The 22339-nt window shown below is 31.2% G+C and overlaps 1 protein-coding gene across 4 annotated transcripts in view; it reads right to left on the bottom strand.

The window, feature by feature from the left end:
- The window catches only part of LOC126736543 (uncharacterized), a 736497-nt gene that overhangs the window by 286028 nt on the left and 428130 nt on the right, over positions 1–22339 (bottom strand). For all 4 annotated transcript variants that reach the window (XM_050440939.1, XM_050440940.1, XM_050440938.1 and 1 more), the window contains exon 3: positions 18510–18720. In XM_050440939.1, coding sequence (XP_050296896.1) covers positions 18510–18720 — 211 coding nt within the window. The remainder of the gene's footprint in view (positions 1–18509; positions 18721–22339) is intronic.

Genomic DNA, 22339 nt, shown 5'->3' with positions numbered 1-22339 from the left:
CATTCCAAACAAATCTTATTTGGTATTTAAAGTGATTATTTATCATTAGTTTGATGTTAACGTTGAGTGTTAAAGTGTTATATACGATTTGTGCAAAATGCCTCGCGGAATAGATCTGAGTATTGATCTCCGAAAATTAATTGTTTCAAAATTTAAAGCTGGTGTAAAACAAAGTGAAATTGCTAGGCAAATTAATCGTAATAGATCCGTAATTTCAAAAACTATTGCTGCTTTTAAAAAATATAATAGTGTGACTACCTGTCCAAGGTATGGACGGCCAAGGAAAACTAATGAAGTTATTGAGAGAAAAATAAAAATGACAACAGAACATCCCTTTATGCCCGCCATAGAAATTTATAATGAAATACCTGGGGTTTCGGTATGTGTGCGTACTATTCGTCGTCGTTTGACTGAATTTGGACTTTATAGCTGTCGTTCAGCCAAAAAACCATTCATTTCTAAAAAGAATAGATTTGCTTGACTCCAATTTGCACAGGAACATCTTGATTGGACAAGACCAAAAGTGGAAAACGGTTTTATTTTCTGATGAAAGTAAGTTCTGCCTATTCGGATCTGATAGAATGAAATGAGTTCATCGTCCTGCCAATACTAGACTTAATCCAAAGTACACCAGGGCAACTGTGAAACATGGAGGAGGCAATATCATGGTTTGGGGTTGCTTTTCCGGATCAGGAGTAGGCCCATTAAGAAAAGTTGAAGGAAAAATAAATTGATTTCAATTTTTAAGAATTCTTCAGGATCATATGTTTCCATACGCAGAAGAAAATATGCCGCTTCGATGGTCGTTTCAGCAGGATAACGATCCGAAGCATACCGCAAAAGTAGTAAAGAAATGGTTTGAAGACAACAATGTGCTCCTTATGAAATGGCTCGCACAAAGTCCGGATCTAAACCCGATAGAAAACCTATGGGACCATTTAGATAGGAAAATCAGACAAAAAAATAAAGATAAATTTAGAAACCAGGATGATTTGTTCACAGCTCTTTAAGAGGAGTGGAATTCCATTTCAGCAGATTATATTGACAGCCTAATGAACTTTATGCGAAGTCGGTGTGCTGAAGTTATAAAAAATAAGGGTTTTGCTACACATTATTAGTCTTTGTATGTACAACTAACTAATACATTGTGTATAAAAAATAAATAAAAATAGTGTTTCTCCACTTTTGTCCCCTGTAAAAACAAGAATAAAATATATTAGTTGTCACTTGTTTTTTTTTTTTAATTTTTTATTAAGGTACTGAAGACTAGAAAAAAAAATATATTAAAAAAAAATGAAAAATTAATGATCAAATACACTAATATAAAAATAAATACAAAAAACACTTTGTTTCTCCACTTTTGTCCGGTAGTGTATATTATTAATTTAATTTTGAAACCAAGTATTATACCTAGTCGTTTTAAAGAATCCATAATTACCCCAGAAAGCGGAGTTTTCATTTATAAAACCGGAGAAAAAAATAAAATTTACAATTATCGTCCTATTAGTTTGATAAATAATTTTTCTAAAATTTTTGAAAAGTGCCTAAACGACAGGCTGATAACATTTCTTGATGAAAACAGCATACTCTCACCAAATCAGTTTGGATTTTCGAAGAATTTAAGTATGACAGATGCTATGTTTTTACTAGTCTCAGAAATAGCAAATAATCTTAGTATCAGTAATAAAGTCATAGCAATGTTTATAGATCTTGCGAAAGCTTTCGATACTATGCCTCATCAAAAACTCCTTGATGTGTTATCAAGTTATGGTGTTCGAGGCATGGTTACCGTTTAGAAGGCGCAAAATTTTTGTCTTCGACTGATCTTTGATATGAAGCATAGAGAAAGAATTTCTTATAAATTACCTGAGTTAGGGTGGCTTAATATTGCTGATCGACGTACCATGCACTCTGTTATCTTTTTTTATAAAGTTATTAAATATAAATATCTCCCATATCTTTACCATATCGAACAGATGTCCATAATGTTAATGTCCGTAGATTAGATCTTCTAACAATACCTGTTTATAGAACTGAAGCATTTAAAAAATCATTTGTCTATCAAACTGCCTTTCATATAAGTAAATACAATGTTTTGGATTTCTCCTTATCAGTTTCTAGTTTTAACTAAAGAATTAAAGAAATGTTGCTTCTAAACACCTGAAGTATATCTCACTGAACCCTGTTTATGTTTTTTTCCCTCCCACTGTCCCTTTATCTGTCTCTTTTACACTTTAAATTCTCTTTCCTCGTTCCTGCTCTTCTCTGTGTTCGACCATTCTTATTATACCCTTCTGTGATTATAAATTGATTTTTTAGTTTAACCCTGCTCTTATTATAACAATAGTAAAATTCGTAGTTACCAAAATAATTTTTCTCAAACTTTCTAAAATCAAGCTGATGTAGCCTTTTATTTTATTATAGATTGTAGCCTAGAATAAAGTATTGTGGGTATCATTTATGTTTAGTTTAAATATTTCTTTTAGTTTTAAGTGCAATAATAATTTGGTTTGGTATATTTGACTTAATCTTTTTCAACGCGACAACACAAATTAATCAACAGCGCCACAGTTCTGACGAAAAGGCTCATGCGCGCGATTAGACGGGCGCGGCCGAAAGAAAAGAGAAAAGAGGAAGTTGAATTAGTCTCGAATCTGGGGCCGGTCGATAAATAATCGTTTAAGGAACGAGTACGACGACACGTTGTAAAAAATGACGAAAAGCCGAAAAAGACGTGAAAACGCGAATCCAGTCGGGGTTTGTTTTTCTTAAAGAGTATTTTAAGTGAATCCAGACGAGGTTGCTCTTAAAATTAGTTTGTTTGCGTCGTTTTGCACCTAAATTAAGTTGTAAACAGAACTGTCCAGTTCAAGGTTTTGTACAATATTTACCGCCGAGTTTATTTGTGAATTAAATCAGTGCTTACATATTAATCGGGTCGTTTTATTTCATCTGTATTGCTAAGTGCCGTTTCACATGGAGCGTATTGGTACGCGCGCGTATTAAGGTCACGCGTATAACTACGCGTCGTTTTTAATTTCACATGGGGCGTACCGACTAGCGCTGACGGCAGTACAAAAATGAACATGCAAGGGGAAACATCTAGCGTTATTGCCATTGCTGCATATTACCTTTTAAAAAAGCGTAAACAAAAGAAAAAGATATGGGTACACCCCATTGTTGAAAAGCGATTACTTAAAGGTGCATTCGTTACAATGTATTCGGAATTACGTGAACATCCAAAAAAGGTCTGATCCGGATCTGGATCCGGAAGCCTGTTGCCAATTGCCGTAGTTGTTATAAGGTTGTTGATAATTATATGTATATTCCCATTGTGGTATCATTGGCAAAGGTTTTGTAATTTTTTTAATTAGATTTAGAACTCCTATTCGAAACTCTAGTTTTTGGTTGTCGTTAAATTTGTTTAGTGACGGTAACAAAGACTCTAGAAACGACTTATCTTCATCAAATTGTTGATTTTGACTCCTCTCCAAAAATCGCATTAGGCCGTCTTCAAGCTTATCTGATTTTTTTTTTCGCTTCGTTGTTTCAGCGCGTTCCACTTGCTCAACTCTGTCAGTTTCTTCTAGATCTGCATCAACCTCATCGTTTTCAACTTCATTTGGCTCCTCATCTTCAGAATTTTTTCAAATTTGTCTGAGTGCCAAAACAATACACGTATTAAAGTTCACAACAAAATAACAATGAGAAAATATCTTACTTATTTAGATCTAAACTTTTCTCCAAAAATTTCAAATTCTCGTAATAGATATATTTACTCAGCTTCTTGGCCGCTGAACCACTCTTTAAAGTCTTGCCTTTATTGCGGCATCGTATAAATGCATCTCTGGATGTTTTCCATCGTTTTTGCAGCTTTTCCACTTAAAGGAAAAAGGAGATATTTTATAATAAAATATTTATTTCAGGTACTTAGCAAGTGGGAATACTTTCACGGATTTACACTATTCATATAGACTGGGTATATCAACCATAAGTACAATTGTTAATGAAGTTTGTACTGTTATCTGGAAACAACTGAAAAACGAGTTTATGGGAATGCCATCTGAAGAAAAATGGGAGGAGATGTCTATGGAGTTTGAAATACGTGCCAATTTTCCCAATTGCATCGGAGCCGTTGATGGGAAGCATGTAAGGATAATCAAGCCAATAAAAAGTGGGTCGCTGTGTTTCAATTACAAACACTTTTTTTCTATTCTTTTGTTGGCAATTTGTGATGCAAACTATTGTTTTACTTTTATTGATGTTGGGGCATATGGCAAGTTTTCGGATTCGACAGTATTCAAAACTGGATCTTTCATAAAAAAACTTAACGATAATTCTTTAAATATTCCTAGTGGAAAATCATTACCTGGTTTTGACGACACTAAATTGCCATACATTATAGTAGGTGATGAAGCCTTTCCGTTAACAAAACAATTATTACGTCCATATGCAAGAAAGAATCTTAATTATAAAAAAAAGATATTCAACTATAGATTAACCCGTGCTAGAAGGTATATCGAATGCTCATTTGGAATACTTTCAAATAAGTGGAGAATATTTAACAGGCCACTAAACGTTAAAGTTTCTCTTGCGGTGAAAATAGTAAAGGCTTGTTGTATTTTACACAATGTGGTTCGATTAAGAGATGGTTTTAAATTTGAAGATACATTAACAGTGAACGGATTTCTGGATACTGCACAACCAGTATTATCTCAAAATCCTGTTATTAGCAATACAGTTAGAGACGTGTTTGCTAATTATTTCATAGGTGATGGAAAGGTTTCTTGGCAAGATAGTAAAATACATTAAATCTGAGCATATAAGTTTTTGTATTTGAATACCAGAAGCTATGTTAATAAAAATATTTTATACTTACATATCTGTTTTTTTTCTGCTTGTGATAAGTTATTGAAACCATCAATTAAACTTGTTCCTATATCTTCCCAAGATTTTTGCCTTAGGTCTCTGTTTTTGTACCCTTCGTTTGAAACATCCCACAAATTAGGTCTCTGTTCGACTTCTCTAATAAGAAGTTCAGTATCCATATTATTATGAGCCATTTTCTGTTTTCCAAAAACGAAATATTTGTCGGTATCGGCAACTATGAACACAGATAAAAGACAGGACGCGTCGTACCGTCTGAAAGCAACTGATTGAATCCGAGCAATTTGAGCCTCGCGTTCCTACGCGGGGCGCAAGGGCAGTGTCGACTCCCGCGCGCAAGAATAAACACGCGCTCACAGCCATACGCTCTACGCGTCCATGTGAAAACTTACATTTGAATTATAATACTCGACGTCACGCGTACGGTACGCGCGCGTACCATACGCGTCCATCTGAAACGAGATTAAGAATGAACCTAGACACGAATAAAAACCTACAGTATTGTAATATTTTTATATGAAATAAATAAACCAATAATTTATTATTATTGTTGTTAGGTATTTATCAAGCTCTCATTATTGCCATTTAGCATATTATTTTTTGTTTGTTCCTTTATGATTTAATTTTATTTAATGGTATCGTGGTTTTATACAATTTGTTCTGTAAAATATTAAAATTAGGTTTTTTTGTTAAACATATTGCATACATCTGAATTGTTTGTATTCCTTGTTTACTCGTAGTTGCTGAACACAAATGATTAAAGTTTTTAAGTAATTTTTGTTTAAGTTTATATTTCCTTTGAATAGTAATAATGAGTTCCGTCGAAAATAATTCTTAATTTGTTCACATGCTTTAAAAATAATAATAAATTTGTAGTTAGAAAATTTTTTTATAACTACAAGTTTGAAAACAAATTAAAAAATTTTGATATTGTTAACGTTTTATTTTTTCAACTTGATAACTTTTAACTCTGTCAGATAAAAACTTTATTGTTCTTGTACCACTTACGAGATAACAAAAAAGAAACTTTCGACACGCGTATTATGAAAAATAATATTACTTGCATTTACTTTAAAACTTCCAAGATTTCTTGTCAGATGTAAACACGGAGCAAGAGCGGTTTAGACAGAAAAACAATTGAAAAGTACAGCTCCTGAATAGTAAATATTAGGAAAAACTTTCAGAAAATATATGTATGTTAGTTTCTGGGAATCCGACAAGTTTCCTATTTATTTGTTTTTTAAATTGAAAATATTTATGTATATTTAGACGTTACTATGAGATGTTATTTGTAGCTAAATAAAGGATTTTTTTTATGTATAAAAGATTTAAAATGCCAAAAAAGTAATCGCATTTTATAAAGCTTAAATGCCTTCTATTAAGAATAGACGCGGCTAAGTGATAAAAATGTCGTAAAAAACGTGGACGGATCGAAAACTGCTCAAGCGACTACGCTAAAAATTGGGCCTCCATTAACTTCAATAAAAATGCAAATTAAAATAGTCCTTTAAAAAACGAGCAGAATGAAAGCAATATCAAGATTTATGCAAAATTAATGCTTTTTTTATTTAACAAGGCAGAGGCATATATTAATAATATGGTGCAGCAAATTGTTCTAGCAGAGACTTTTAGTCTTATTAGTCTCGTAATAACTTTATAATTATACTTATTAGCCAAGAAAATGTCACGTTTGACGTAAAACCTTACGTTTCATTGTGTTTTAATGTACTTCTTTAAGCCAACCTGTAATTTTAAGCAATTTCATGAGCTCGACGACCAGAAGCAATAACGTGGTAATTTACGGAAAGGAAAATTGGATTTCGCTATACGTGATGGCACGTATAGTAAATAGGGGACAAATTAAGGTCTATTTAATTTTAAAGTACATTAAATGTGTTTATTAGACCTATTAGTTAACAGTAGCCTTTAGTGTCGTTATAGAATTTTAATCGGGAAAAGACAACTTTAGCTATATACTGATATAAATTCATATAAAATTTTAATTGTTATAAACTTAAGCCCTATAAAAGCATATAGACTAACTGATTTTGAGTCGTAAGCATTAAGTGGTTTTTCAAAGAATGTTTAAGTTTATTAACTATAAATATATAGGTTGTTCCCTTTTAAATGGTCAAAAATGCCAGCCATATACAGCCATAAAAAAGTAGTTTGAGATGGACACCGATGGTCGGAAGAGCGCCGTTTTTGAAATACATGGTATTCAAATTTTTCAAAAAAATTGATTTTTTTGCTCACAAAGACGTATATTACTATAATGCTATATGCTAATAATTACTATATGCGTTCTTAATACAAAAACATATTTTAAAAACGCATATAGCAATTTGAATGAAACTTTTGATAAAGAAATGATAGGAGGTGACGCAAATTTTTAAGGAATTGCAGGGCATTTAACCTGTCTATGGACGGAGTTGTAGCACATGTATATAAACTTTTTCATTAAAAAAAAAGATACGCCACTCTTTTTTGAAAAAAAAATTTTTTTTCGAAATATTTTGTTTATTTTTGATAAGACAATCTCAAGCATATTTGCGCTCCGATGCATCGTTTTCGTGCAAAAAAATAAAATCCATTCAAGGATCCTTTAAAACTTGTTTATCGGAAAGTTTATTATCATTACAATAAAAAATAAGTAATTTAACTGAACAATAATTTAAATCAAAAAGAAATAAAAACCAACTAAAAAAGAACAATTTAAACAATAAAAAATAATTTAAACAGTTCAAACCAAATGCTCAAAGTGTCCTTCGTGCTTTCCACACATTTTCTGTACTTGTTGTTTCTGTACCAAGATGTACGCCAGCAAAGACCCCTAGATCGTTTCTCAGAAAATCCGCAGCCACCACAACTCTAGCAACAAGTTTTCTCTGTTGGTTATATATGTTGCGTAGATAAGCTGTTTCATGACGCCCTATACAAAAAAGTCTAGAGGTGTCAGATCAGGTGATCTTGCTGTCCAAGGGACTGGACCACCTTTACCAATCAACCTTGTTGTTGTAGTTATAATCTAAGAAAGCCCTTACAGTACGAGCGAAATGCCTTCCCTGCACAGCCATCGTGTTGGAACCAGAGTTCTCTCTGATCTCTAGTATTCTGTCTAACAACATTATTTGCAATTGGGTATCGTATCTCGATCTTCTGCAAAAGTTGATTTCCGATCCGATCTCCCAAAAAAAAGTGACTCCCATGCCGTAAAAATATGATAGTAGGTATGCATCGACACTAAACATAACGAAAACATGTATATATTTTGTTTTTATTATTATTATTACTTATTTTATGAAGATTGCCATGAAAAACTGCCTAAAATTTTGGGAAATTAAAAAAAACTAATAAAATAAATAACTCTGATATGGATTTTTATTTTTTTTCACCAAAATGATATGTCGGACCGCAAAAATGCAGGGGCTGTGTTTTGTTAGAAATATAAAAAATATTCACAAAATTTTTTTTAAAAACAGTGGCGTACCTGTTTTTTTATAAAAAGTGTAACGTGCATGTGCTGCAAGTATATTAAGTTCACGATGGAAGCTGAATCAGCACCACTTTTCTTAGATGTTCTAAACAACAACAATGGACATGCAAGAACATTAGTGTATCGCAAACCATTAAGAGAATATTTTAAGAGAATTAATCTATATTAACAGAGTTATAATTCGACTAAAGCCAAATTCATACAGAAGCAGCTTTTGTTTTCTGATTTAAAAACTGCTAAAAATCAAACAGGAATTTACATTATTAATGAAGGTATTTATTTGCTATTCTACCCCCTATACACATATCATCTACACATCTTTTACAGATTATGAAAAAGTGCGTAAACGGGCCATCCATCATTACCCTTTCTAAATTATGCATAAACTTTTTTGAAAGAATCTGCGACAAACACCACGCCATTGCCTAGCTCCGTGACTTGACTAAAACTCTCCAGAAAATATAAAAAGTTTGAGTCGGAAACAGTCGCTAAAAGTAAAATTGAATTTTGCGAAAGATTGGAGAGTCCTAAGTGGTCATTGCCTATCGTAATGAATGTTATTTGTCGTGTTTGAGAAGCAATTTTTTTTTTGGTTCTTAAACTTGATAAAATTTTGGTCAGTAAGTAGAAAGCTACTTAAGGAAATAAACTAATTGGATGCCCTGTTTAGCTATAGATGCCGTTGCAATTAGAAACGGTAAAGTATTTAACACGGTAGATCAATCAATGTAGACTGTTCTCAGGAATGCTTTGAGTTTATATTATTGATACATTAATAAATATTATTAATATATCTAGTATGATGATAAAATTTTTCCCGCCTACATTGCTCGTCTTTTGAAGATTAAATAAAATAACAGATAGACCTACTAAAAGGTTTTTGAGATCTATGCATCCAATACGTTAAGCAAAATTACTTAGGGCCAGTTAAATATTGATGCTGCTTTGGTTTGTAACGCTTATTGGCTCTGAAATTCAGGCAAATTCAGGATAGTTAAAATTGTTGTTAATTAATTGGTGTGCAGTATAAGCATCTAATCCAATTGCCTACAACTAACCTTATACCACTTATCTCATATATATTATATTTAAATAAAATTTTTTAGAATTTTTGAAAAACAGAATAATAAAATATATGCAGATTTTTAAAAGATGTTTAAAATAGGCTAAATAATTATGTATAAAAAATTAAAATCAAAAAGTTATTATGTTAGAACAGGACGATAATGAATTTGCGATCGAGCTTGGAAACACAAGGTATTGTGTTTTTTATAGTTTAATTTAATGTTAATTTTAATAAAACATTATCAATTAGAGACAGTTTGGTATAACATAGGGATAACAAATGTATTAATAAAGCTGGTTTATAAATCTAATGAGTTACTAGACATACTATGTTTCCACGCTTTAAAAGCAGTGTAATTGGCTGTTGCTGCATCTATTATTATCAAATTATGAATCACGTATTTACGAAAGTGCAGTATAAAGATAAAACTATGATATTAAGAAAATAATAAGAAAAGGTGTGATTGTAGAAACTAGCTTGTACAATTAGATTAAAATTTGTTATTAAAATATTCTGTATCCTCATCAATCAATATAATGCATAATTTATTGATAATTAATTTTTGGGAGCTATATATAGCATCATTTTTTTAAAGGTTATGTGTAACCAATATGTCAATGGATGCACACAGAATTTTGAATACTTCCAATTTCTTTTGATTCCCACTCCATAGGTATGACTGGGGAGTTTTCATTCACACAAAAAAATTAAGGCGTTAAAAATTGTATGTTTTAATAATTGTAGATTGGGCCGGATAGTTGTAAAGTAAAGTTTTTGAAGTAAATTTCAAAAGTGCTACTTTTTACTTTAAAAACGTCACAAACGTTCTACATTATTAAATGCCACCAAATTTAAACTCCAGATTAATATCCCTGGATATCAAAAACCTTATTCCTATAGTATACCTTCTTTCAATTCTCTTGTTCCGGTTATAAACTTTTACTAAAGAAGTCGCTGCAAAGACTTATTGTTCAGCAACTGCAAGGACCTCTTTAAGAACATATTATATAGACAAATTGCTAGTCGGACTCTTGTCTTTTTCCCGTTCTTATTAAGAGTTTTATGCTTAATTTGGACGAAAAAATAGTGAGTGGCACGTTTGGAGGGTTTTTGAGAGTATGTAGGAAAATGTTTGTAATATTTTCATTATGTGGTATGAAAATGATCAAGAGATTACAGATTTTCCTATTTTGGTTGCTCCTCTTTATTTAAACCTATCTTTTACTATTGAGGAAAATAAACATTCATAGTTACCATTTCTAAATATTCTTATAACTAGCGTAGAGAAGAAAACTATCTCTTGTTTCTATGCTTAGTGAAACTTTTTTTTATGGAAATTAGTATATTGCCTTTATCAATGATTTTTCTCTATTTCCTATTATTATAATATATTTTAGAATTTTAAACAAATAGTCTGATTTATCAGTTAAACTTAAGGCTCTTACTTAGACCAATGTAATTTTTTGATAATTAATATTAATTAGTACTTTAGCATTAATAAATAATAGTTTTCAAAAACTTAAAGAACACGCTTTTAGTTTTTATTAATAAGAGAGTTTTCATTACAAAGAGTTTTTATTACGGTTGTAAAAGGTCGGACAATGAATCATAATTAATTACCTCAAATAAAAATCATAATTAAATTTAACCCAGATAGCAAAATGATGTCTTAAAGACGTCGTTTTTCGTGCTTCTTGGGCTATATGACAAGTTATTTTGACGTTCTTACGACTTTAAGATGACGTACAAATGTCACATCCAAACTAAGGTATGTTTTAACAATTTGTAGATTGGGCCGGCTAGTTATGAAGTAAAGTTTTTGAAGTAGTTTTCAAAAGTGCTACTTTTTACTTTAAAAACGTCAAAAATGTTCTACATCATTGAATGCCATCAAATTTAAACTCCAGATTAATATCCCGGGATATCAAAAACTTTGTTCCTATAGTATACCTTCTTTTAATTCTCTTGTTCCGATTATAAACTTTTACTAAAGAAGTCGCTGCAAAGACTTATTGTTCAGCAACTGCAAGGACCTCTTTAAGAACTGTCGCTGAGATGGCCTAAATAAGGGCTAAAAGACGTCTTAAACAGAATTAAAAAAGACGCTTGAAAGATGTTAATTATTTACAAAGGACGACGTATAAAGACTATTTTAAGTGATTTAAAATGACCTTTGAGGACTTAAATATAAAAAAAAAACATTCTTACTTAAATTCCAAATATATATTTATTTATTCAATTCTTCACTTAATTTTCTTGGAAACATTCGATACCAAAATACTGACAAATTATAATCTTTATTTAGGTATTTCGGGCAAACATTACCTGCTGAGTAGTAAATATCATATATTTTTATAAACAGAGTAGTTTTTTACATACACTTCTATAAAAAAATCCTACGTAACATAAATAAGACATATAATGTTATTATTTATTGACTTAGAATTCCAAAGAATCAAATATCTAATTAAATTAAATCAAATGACAAAACCTAAAAAGAATGATTCCCTTTAACAAATGGAGTTTATGAAGACTGCACAATATGGGCGCCCACCATGACCATGAACACATGTAAGCAAGTAAAATGGCTATTAAAAAAATAATTCCTGTCGATATTTAAATCATTATAATATAAAATAATGTACCTAATTTGATCCACTTGGCCATTTGCTAAGATGGTGTGATTTTTTTTTGAGATTCTACTGTAATAAAAACTATTTGTAATTAAAATGATTTTTTTATATTTTAGTTCGATTAGTAATGAAAGCGTGTTCTACTAGTTTTTTTAAACTATTATTTATTATCTTGTTGAAAGCATCTGATATTACCTGGATACTTTTAGAGGCGGCTGCATGTTCAAACTTTTCATACTCTTATTATTAAAATCGATAAAATGACTGTTAACTAAAAAAGTACACTAATTTGATAAATAGAACATACACTGAATTTAACGTACAATTAAGCAAAATTCTGCAGACCATCCGTGTAACTATAGACAGACTCATTTAAATGTCATTGATCACATATTGTTTTTGAACGTTAACCTAACGTGAGTTAGTTTAAATAAAAAAAGAATTTATTAATCCTAACAGTTCTAATAAGGATAATGGGAAACTATTATCAAATTATTGCATTGTCATCGGTCCTTGATACGTGTGCAAAGTTGATCAGACTTTTAGAAACCAGTGAAAATAAAGCTCAAAGATTCCATTACATATATACAATTATGTTATATGTTAAAAACCGATAATAATTTGGAAGCATAGTTAGTATCATAGAAAAAGCCCATTTCTTATCAAAATTTGGGGTAGGTATACCCTATTATGGGTGATGATTAAAAAGCGGTTTACATCGGCCAGTCAGGGAGGAAAATGTTAATATGAAGTAAAAAAAAAATAACGTTACAGGAACTAGGTCAACTTTTCCAAAATATTTGCCATCTGCCTTCTACAATTTTTATCCAAATGTTGAAGTTCAAATTCTCTATTCTCTATTGTTGTTCTAAGGACTAAAGCTTGACCATTTCAACTTTTAAATCAATTTTGGAAACAAATTTTATATTTAGTAATATTTTTGATAAGAGAAAATGTTTTTTTCTATTCTGACATTATTTACTTATTTTGTATAAGGTAATTTGCAGTTTGTACATTAATGATCAATTTGATTGATTCTTCAAAAGCTCCATGATGTAGTGGATTAAACGTCTGGTTATAGATTGGTTTAAAGTAAGGTTATTGATTCAATCCCCAGCAAGGTCATTTTATACTTTTATATTCTTATTATCTTTAGTTTTATTTGTCAGGTATTATATATATAAGTTTTTTGTTTGTTCTTGTTGTCATTGAAAATGTATGGTCTTTTATAGTAGCTGCGTGTTAATTTTATTTTTATTTATGCGTTATAATTTAATATACAGGGTATCCGGAAGCTAGACGCAATCCTTTAAGGGGGTGATAGCTGACTTAATTTCAAACATTTTAAGCTAAATATGTGTAGTTCGAAATTTGTTTATAAATTTTTTATGGCAATTTTTGCATTTTTCTCAAGAAATACCAAAATTTTACACTTAAACGGTAATAGAGCGCAAGTTACAATTAGTATCGGAGTTTCAAAGTTTATTTTGTTTTGTCTAATGTATATTAATAAAAATACGATCAATTTCAAGCTTCTGTGTAAACTTATTAGAAAAAATAGAGATATTGAAACGTAAAAAATAAATATAGAGTTAAGTTTTTTTCAATTTTTTTAAATGACAATGTTTCTCTACCTGTAGATATCTTGCATATGCAGATGACCTAAAAATCTTTACAACAATCAAGAAGATTTTCGTGCCCTGCAATCTGATCTTGCAAATTTTGAAAGGTACTGTACCTTAAATAAATTATTTATTAATCCAGAAAAATGTCATTCTATACTTTTTAGCAGAAAACTATCTCAGACACAAAACAAATGTGATGTCTATCTCGGGGGCACTATCCTGAAGTATGTGGAGTTTATTAAGGATTTAGGTATGACGTTGGATTCTAGACTGCTCTTCGACGTTCATATAGAAAACATTGTTCAGAAAGCTCTAAAAAATCTAGGTTTTATAACTCGAATTACAAAGGGTTTTAGTAATCAATCATCATTAATATTATTATATAATGCGTTCGTTAAACCTACTATAGAATATGCGACAGTGGCTTGGAATCCGATGTATCACAAATATATTGACCAAATTGAAAGAGTTCAACGAAAGTTTGTAAATATAGTAAATTTTCGCTTTAATAGACAGAGACATTTTTTTACTTACTATGATAACTTAAAATTTTATGGTATGAAGCCCTTAGAGAGTCGTAGAAACAATTTTGATTTAATATTGATTTATAAAATTATTAATAATTTAATAGACTGCCCTTTCTGTCTGGAAAATTTACATATCAACGTTAATCCTTATATTTTGCGTAATAGATCGACCTTTAGCATCTCAAGATATTCTTCAAACTATTTGTCTAACTCTCCATTGTTCAGATGCGCCCGTAGTTTTAATAATTTTCAAGAAACTAATTTGAATGATGATATATTTTTCTCCAGTATGGCTTCATTTAAGCGATACTTAAAAAATTCTACCTAATTTCGTAAATAACGATAAATATTGTCCTTTTTTTCCCTATTGTCATTATTCATATGTATATATGCTTCTTTATTGTTTATGAGAGTTACTATTAAATAAGTTAGTTTGGTTTATATTGCTTGGTGTATTTGTTAGGTTTGGTGAAAATGTAATGTTTGGCAAAGCGCTTACTTGTATTTAAATTCATAAGATACTTTGTGCTTTCCTATTATTGGATTGCTTAGTCTATCTGTAGGAGAGCCTTGTACTTAAATAAATAAATAAATAAATAAATAAAATAAAAATGCTTTGCTTTATGTTTAAATAGTTGTTATGAAAATACTTTCGTCGTTCAAACCCCTCTTAAAATATGCCTAGCTTCTGCCCTTTATTTTAAGATATCACTCATGCCGATGCCTGGCCAATTCTTAGAATTATGGCCTCTTTTGTGCGGCAGATCATGTAAACAAAACTTACTGGATTGGTTTTCTATTATAGGACAGTTCAGGTAAATAAAAAGTAATAAAAACAAAATGAAGCAAAGGTACCTAATAGTAGATACTGTAGGGTAAGAGGTACCTAGTAGGTAGTACCTATTAGTAAGAGGTACCTAGTAGGTACCTCTTATACGGGGGTGCAGGGCTTACAAAAAGAAGACCCTCCAAGACGAATTCAGTTCTGCCGCTTTTTATTGAACATGGACAACGAGGACCCGTTATTCTTAAGAAGTATCTTGTGGACAGACGAGTCCAATTTTTCCAGGGAGGGTATTACCAACTTCCACAATCTCCACGAATGGGCTGTCAAAGATGTAAATCCGCACTGGAAAAAACAAAAATCATTTCAGAATAGATTTTCGGTCAATATGTGGGCCGGAGTAATAGGCAGGACTATTATTGGGCCACATTTTCTACCAGAGAATTTAAATGGTGCCAACTATTTAGATTTTCTACAAACTGATATCCCCGTTCTTCTAGACGAAGCTGGATTATTCGAACGAGAAAGACCAATAATCTTTCAGCAAGATGGTTGTCCAGCGCATTGGTCCTTGGCTGTCAGGAATTACTTAGACGACTGTTTTCCGGACGGTTGGATCGGTAGAGGCGGAACCTTTCTTTGGCCTCCTCGATCGCCTGACCTAACTCCGTTGGATTTTTTCATATGGAGTCGGGCAAAGGAGCTTGTATACACCACCAAAATAAGAATAAGAGAAGAGTTGATTCGCTAAATAAATGAAGCATTTGACAGGATGAAAGAAGATATGACCATAAGAGTAACCACCACCGAAGTAACAAAAAGGGCTCGTGCCTGTATTAGAAATAATGGATTGCATTTTGAACATGAACAACAAATAGTTTAAACAAAATTATGTTTTATTTAACATTAAAACCTAAAATAACTTCACAATCGGGGCTCTAATGCTTAGTAGGCTTATGAGAGGTCTCAGTCTAATAATTTTTGTTTACATGATCTGCCGCACAAAAGAGGCCATAATTCTGAGAATTGGCCAGGCATCGGCATGAGTGATATCTTAAAATAAAGGGCGTTTCAATGTCTCTATTTTTTCTATAAGTTTACACAGAAGCTTGGAATTGATCGTATTTTTATTAATACACATTAGACAAAACAAAATAAACTTTGAAACTCCGATACTAATTGTAACTTGCGCTCTATTACCGTTTAAGTGTGAAATTTTGGTATTTCTTGAGAAAAATGCAAAAATTGTCATAAACAATTTATAAACAAATTTCGACCTACACATATTAAGCTTAAAATGTTTGCAATTAAGTCAGCTATCACCCCCTTAAAGGATTGCATCTAGCTTCCGGACACCCTGTATATTTTTAGATCTGATGATGTAATAAAGTGAGCCATTATAATATAAACTACATTATTTTATTGTAAGTAAATGCAAAAATATAATTATGCAAAATTGAATTGGGCATGAATTGGCAAAACCTGCATAAAAATATCGTAAAATGACATGGCGACTATCACCACTAATAGCAAAAATTACAACACACGTTAAAAATTCCAAAACACAATACTTTCCCAAAACCGATTAAGTTTTCATTGAAATAATGATTTTCATATTATGTGGCCCCATATTCAGAGGAAATGTCGCATTTTCAGTAAATAGTAAAATTATTGTTGCGGCCTTGCGTGCTTTAATATGCCGTTTTACGGAAAATTGTTATTTGATGGGGTTTTACGGCGCCCAGTTCTCTTAAAACAGTAATTTTACGAGAAAATAAACGGATGTTTTACAGAATAAGTAAAGTAGTGATTGTCTGTTAGGGTTGATTTTATTAGGAATTATTAGTATGGCACTTGTATCCAATTCTCCTATTATATTGATAGTATATTTGAAATTTATTCTTGATTTTTTCCTTAAAAGATCCCTATGAAAGTAGAAAATAAAATATCAATAACAATTTCACAACAATTTATATTGTTTTGGCCTTACAGTTTTTTCTATTATTTGCCTAAAAAATCATTAATACATGAGTTAATATCACTCAAAGGCTTTAGGCTTAGATAAACATTTTTTAATGATTAGGCAGATTTAATCATTAAATTTAATAAAGTTGTCATTTATTGCAATTCGAAATCTAATAAAAAATTTACCTCAGGTTCCATTTTCATACATTATACATCTTTGAATTTTTACAAATCTTTCTGCAGTTTTTCTATGCAGAAAGGTTACTAAGCTCAGCAAAGTTACCTTACGGGAAGATCATGGAGTGGAAAATACAAGGTAGTATCAGAGGTGTCTTGCTGTTTATCTTTTCTATTTACAATATAGCAAGGAAAACATTAAATGGAGCTCTGCTTTTTAATTATGTAGACAATACGAACCTCCAATATATAGATCAGGATTATTAAATCTTCTTGAGATCTCTTAAGAAAGACTAATACTGGCACAAAACAGGTTTAAAAAATCCTTGTCTAAAATTGTGACTTCCTTTGCTTTGGAACCACACAAATATGTACAGTATATCCCAAGATGACCGAATTAATATGTAAAAATTAAAAAAAAATTGAGAGTTGAAATTTAATCATTTGGCATCCAGCTCTACATGATTAAAAAAATAAAATTTAAAAATAAAAATAAAATAAAATTCTTTTATACTCTATTCTCGAGTTGCTCTAGTGAAGCAGGTTGCATTTTAAAAACCACAGATTTTAGGTGAACCCACAAAGAGGTTTTAAATCCGGGGATCTAGGTGACCATTCAATAGGACCTCTTCATCCAATACACTGGGTAGGATAATGTTTCGACCTAATATAAGCCTATTTTAAGTTTTTAAATTGTCACCCTGTAGATATATACCTAATGATTAATTAATAGCGTGTATTGTGCTTTTCCCTTTAACTAAAAGGTTAGCCTATAAATTTCTATTGCAAGTTAATACATGGCTATTTCGTCATCCAAAAAAAATTGGTTCGTCGTGTTTTGAGTGTCTGAAAACCCTATTACCCATAATAGCCACAAAATTATATAATAACTAACTGTTATGAATCACAAAAGACTTGTTAATAATTGCCACATTGGAAAATCGATTGTGAAACAATATAGTTCTGGTTTAAATTTAATTATTTTTTATCCTAGGGAACCTACGTTCAGAGCTGACAGAATTTATATGAATATATTGCGATATGAGTTAATTTATATAGTTTTCCACATTTATTTCTTGATTTTTGCAAATATTATTTTTCTCCAGGCATATAATAGTATTTGATAAAATGTTGTTTTTCTTTGCTACTCAACTTAAATAAATAAAGTATCTAACGATTTCGTCAACGTCAAATTGAAAAATCTTGACCCAAAATAGGGATCAAAATAAATGGAAATTTTTTTAAGCCCTGCTGTGTATATTAGTCTAAATTTTGCATTATCTACTTATTCCAAATAAGGAAATTACTATAGCTTCAACTTTTTTTAGAAACGGAGTATGGTCACTTACCTACAACAGAGAGGTACATCGATATACCAATAGGCGGTGTGGTTCCAACTTGACACTCATAAACTCCAGCATCTCTTTTCTGTGGATATCTCACTTGTAAGGTCCAGTCTTCAGTTTGGGGATTATGACGGGCAGAAAATCGTTGGTCAGAGGTATACGTAAATCTGTTTACTGTAAGAAGGTGCAGGTCCCTGTGTCTAATCCAGGAAACCTGAAAAGAAAAGATGATATTTTACATTTTTGTACGATATAAATCCAACACTCTCTATAAGAAAATATAAAGAGTTGAAAAATAATAAGTTGAAAAATACACTATTTTCGTCCGTCTCCCAGTATTTGGGATTCTTTCAGTCATATTATTGTGACAAGTAAATCTATTTGTCTAATAAACAAAAATTTACTATATTTGTCAGATATGGCAATACCACTGGACGACACAAGTGCAGCATTTCAAGATTAATGAAGTCCAAGCCGGTAGCCATTGATTTTACTTCAAACAGATATTATTCGACTTCCGATATAGTGACTGTCCTAAAGATAGAGAATGATTCAAAGCAACATTTCCTATTATTTTTGTAGTAATTATATAGTAAATGATCCGCTGGTTTATTATTTGCTGAGAGTTGTAAGTGTCGATTTATATAATCAGGATTATTAAGTGTGTCAGGAATAGAATTTTTATTTTTTTTATTGCAAATGCTTAAATTATTCAATTTCCTCCACAATGCTCGAGAATCTCTTCATCAATTATGAATTGTAAATTCAAGACATCTCTTTTTCGCATTAGCTATAGCAATATTAGTTTGATTTCTAATTTGTTTAAACTATTTCCAGTGCCCTTTCGTACGTGTTTTCTTATATTTGCTAAATGCTTTATTCTTTAGTTTATTATCTGTCAACCAGAGTGGTTTAGGTTTTTTGAAAGTTACCTTCTTAAGCGGCGGTAGCATATCAAGAATATTAAGTATAGTTTTATTAAGATTTTTAAATTTATATAATTCAAATAAACAATATTATCGAATTGTGAAATTTCCAAAAAGTATTTAAGTAAGTCTTCATTAATACGCTTAAGATTCCTGAAGTTTACAGTTTTACTATCAGATCTATTACTACCTAAAATTAGAGTACAATAAACCAAAAAATCATCTAAAATGACGACTTTAACGGTGCCAGAACTTTCAGGTTAAAAACCTTCTGAAATCAATATTACATCTAATAAGATAATAGATGTACTAGCTACTCGAGTAGGGTTATTAATTAGTTGGCTCCAACTAAAAGAAGACACGCTATCATAAAATGCTGAAAAATGTACACTATCCAAGTCTAATAAATTTATGTTTAAATCGCCCCTACATATAATTTTATTGACATTTACTATCAATTCTGACAACGGAAAAGCTCTTATGTGGTGGCCTGTATAAGTGTATAAGGAACCTAAGGCGTACTTTCTCTTATTAATGTCTACTTCAATCCAAATCTGTTCTAAACTCTCGTGGAATCGTGTAGATAGATGATTAAATGAAAATGAATCCTTAAAATAAAAACAAACACCTCCACCTCTTGACTGTCTATCATTTCTTAGAAGATTATATCCGTTTATACCAACTATACTAGAAGGTATATTTTTATTTAACCAGGTCTCCGAAATACATAAAAAATCATACTCTTTAGTATTTAATAGATCTGCCAAGTCTGCATGGTGGTTGGATAGTGATGGCACGTTTAAAAACGCAACGTTAAATTACCTCATGATGATATGGTTCAAAATGGTTTATCAAAAATAATAAATATATAACTTTTCTGCACTAACAGTATTTAAACCAAGTATTTTATATCTATTCTCACAGAGACTGTCACACATATTATTACTCCTGATAACACTTTCCACTTAAATTATCTTTTTCTTTTGTATTAGCCGATATTAATAACATTTTTAAAACCTACATCTTACACGTGTTTGTTCTCTAATTAACTAGACTTATTTCATTTTTCTTAAAACTAAGGATGCTTTTTTAGCATTTAAATAGCAACTTATTATTAGAAACCGACCATATGTCTTGTCAAATGCCTACTTTATACAAGGCATTATTTCGACCATCATAGTTACTTAATAAAAGACTTGAACAACAACAATATTCCTAAATCAACAAAGGTCCTAATCAGTTCTCACGACTCCAATTTCAATCTTGTTGATATTCTTTGTACTTTTTGCTTCGTTTTCCTTAAAGGAGTCAAAGACTGACTGAAAGTTCGGTGCTACGGCAAAATTGAAATTACCTTTGACAACGTTACACGGCGTGAGGCAGAAAGCAACAAACTGGACGCGAAGAATTCACATCAGCGACACTGAAAATGCGACAAATATTTTCTTGTGTTTATTTTATGTTTGTTTCGACTCGAAACTATGGCTGTGTCGAGTAAACAATTTAGGGAATTTTTATGGACAATTCCTTTTTCACATTAAAAAATGCTTTATTGTTCTAAACATGAAATTATTGTAAATAAAGTTGCACTTAAATAAGAAAAATACCATAACTTAAAATATACTGGTGCGCAAAATTAACAGAACGACGAAAGCATATTTCAAATTCAATTCTTAATAACTTGTTTGGTATGCCATCGATTTTAATATTTTTTTTTCGTTTTATTATCATAATTTTGTCGCTCGAACAAAAATTTGCAATCGATTTAATAATATACAGGGATTAATAAAAAGTCGAAATTGCTCCATACATTCTTGAAGTCATGAATAAACTCTGGGTATATTTCTAATTGCATTACGAATCCGGTTTTTTATATTTTCTCTGGTCATAGGTTGACTCTGAAACACCCTGTCCTTTATTTGACCTTATAAATAAAAACCAAGACAAGTTAAATCTGGTGACCGTAGAGTTCATCAAAAGAGACTTTCTCTTCCAATCCAGCGCTATTAAAAAACTGCAATAATGTGCTCTCGCACAGCAATAGCAAAATGCGCGGGACAACCATCTAACTACAAAAACATGTTTTGCTGCAATTCCAATCGCACATCTTCTAGCAATAACGGCAATTGATTGGTCAAAAAGTTAAGACAGACGTTGCCATTTAAGGATTGTTTGAACCACACATTTAAGCTTTAACGATCTTGGTGCTGAACTTCACGCAATCCATGCAGATTTTCTATAGACCTGTAATGCATATTGTGCAGATTGACTCTATCGTCGCTATTAAAGGTGACTTCATCGGTTCAAAGCATTTTGAATAAAAATGTTCTAATTTCCCGAATCATACCTAACATCCAATGACAATAGTTCAACCTCCTATCAAACTTTTCTTCTTTTAAGGCCTGATGCAAAACCACATGATATGGGTTAAATTATATAAAAATTAAAACTATTATAATTAAAATTAATTAAAACTACTAGTAAAAATTAAAATAAATATTAGATAAATTCAAAAGAGTCAGTATTTTGTGACGGTCATTTAAATATACCTAAGGTCTTTCAAAATATTTTGAATCGTTGTTCGCGATATGCCAACCTTAAGGGATAGCTCTTGTGCTAACATGAGGATTTCCTTGAATGTACCCAGTACGTAGTTAATATTTTCTTGAGTTATTCCAATTCGCTGCCGTTAAAATGTAGACCGAAAACTGCTATTGGCTCGTAAGTAAGACACTAATCGGGAAAAAACTCTCACATGGCAAGGATGCCCACTTGAATAACGAGGCGCGTAAACTTTTTTTGCTATTGCGGCAGTCTGAAGACATTCAAAATAAACCGCAAGAAATTACACAGCTTACACCTTGCTTAAGCAAAACTATTGACAATTTGAGTCAAAATTGGTTGTAC

This window comes from Anthonomus grandis, chromosome 5, assembly GCF_022605725.1.
Source record: "Anthonomus grandis grandis chromosome 5, icAntGran1.3, whole genome shotgun sequence".
NCBI lineage: Eukaryota > Metazoa > Arthropoda > Insecta > Coleoptera > Curculionidae > Anthonomus > Anthonomus grandis.
The sequence above is the reverse complement of the archived record's forward strand: the minus strand, read 5'-3'. Positions and strand labels throughout refer to the sequence as shown.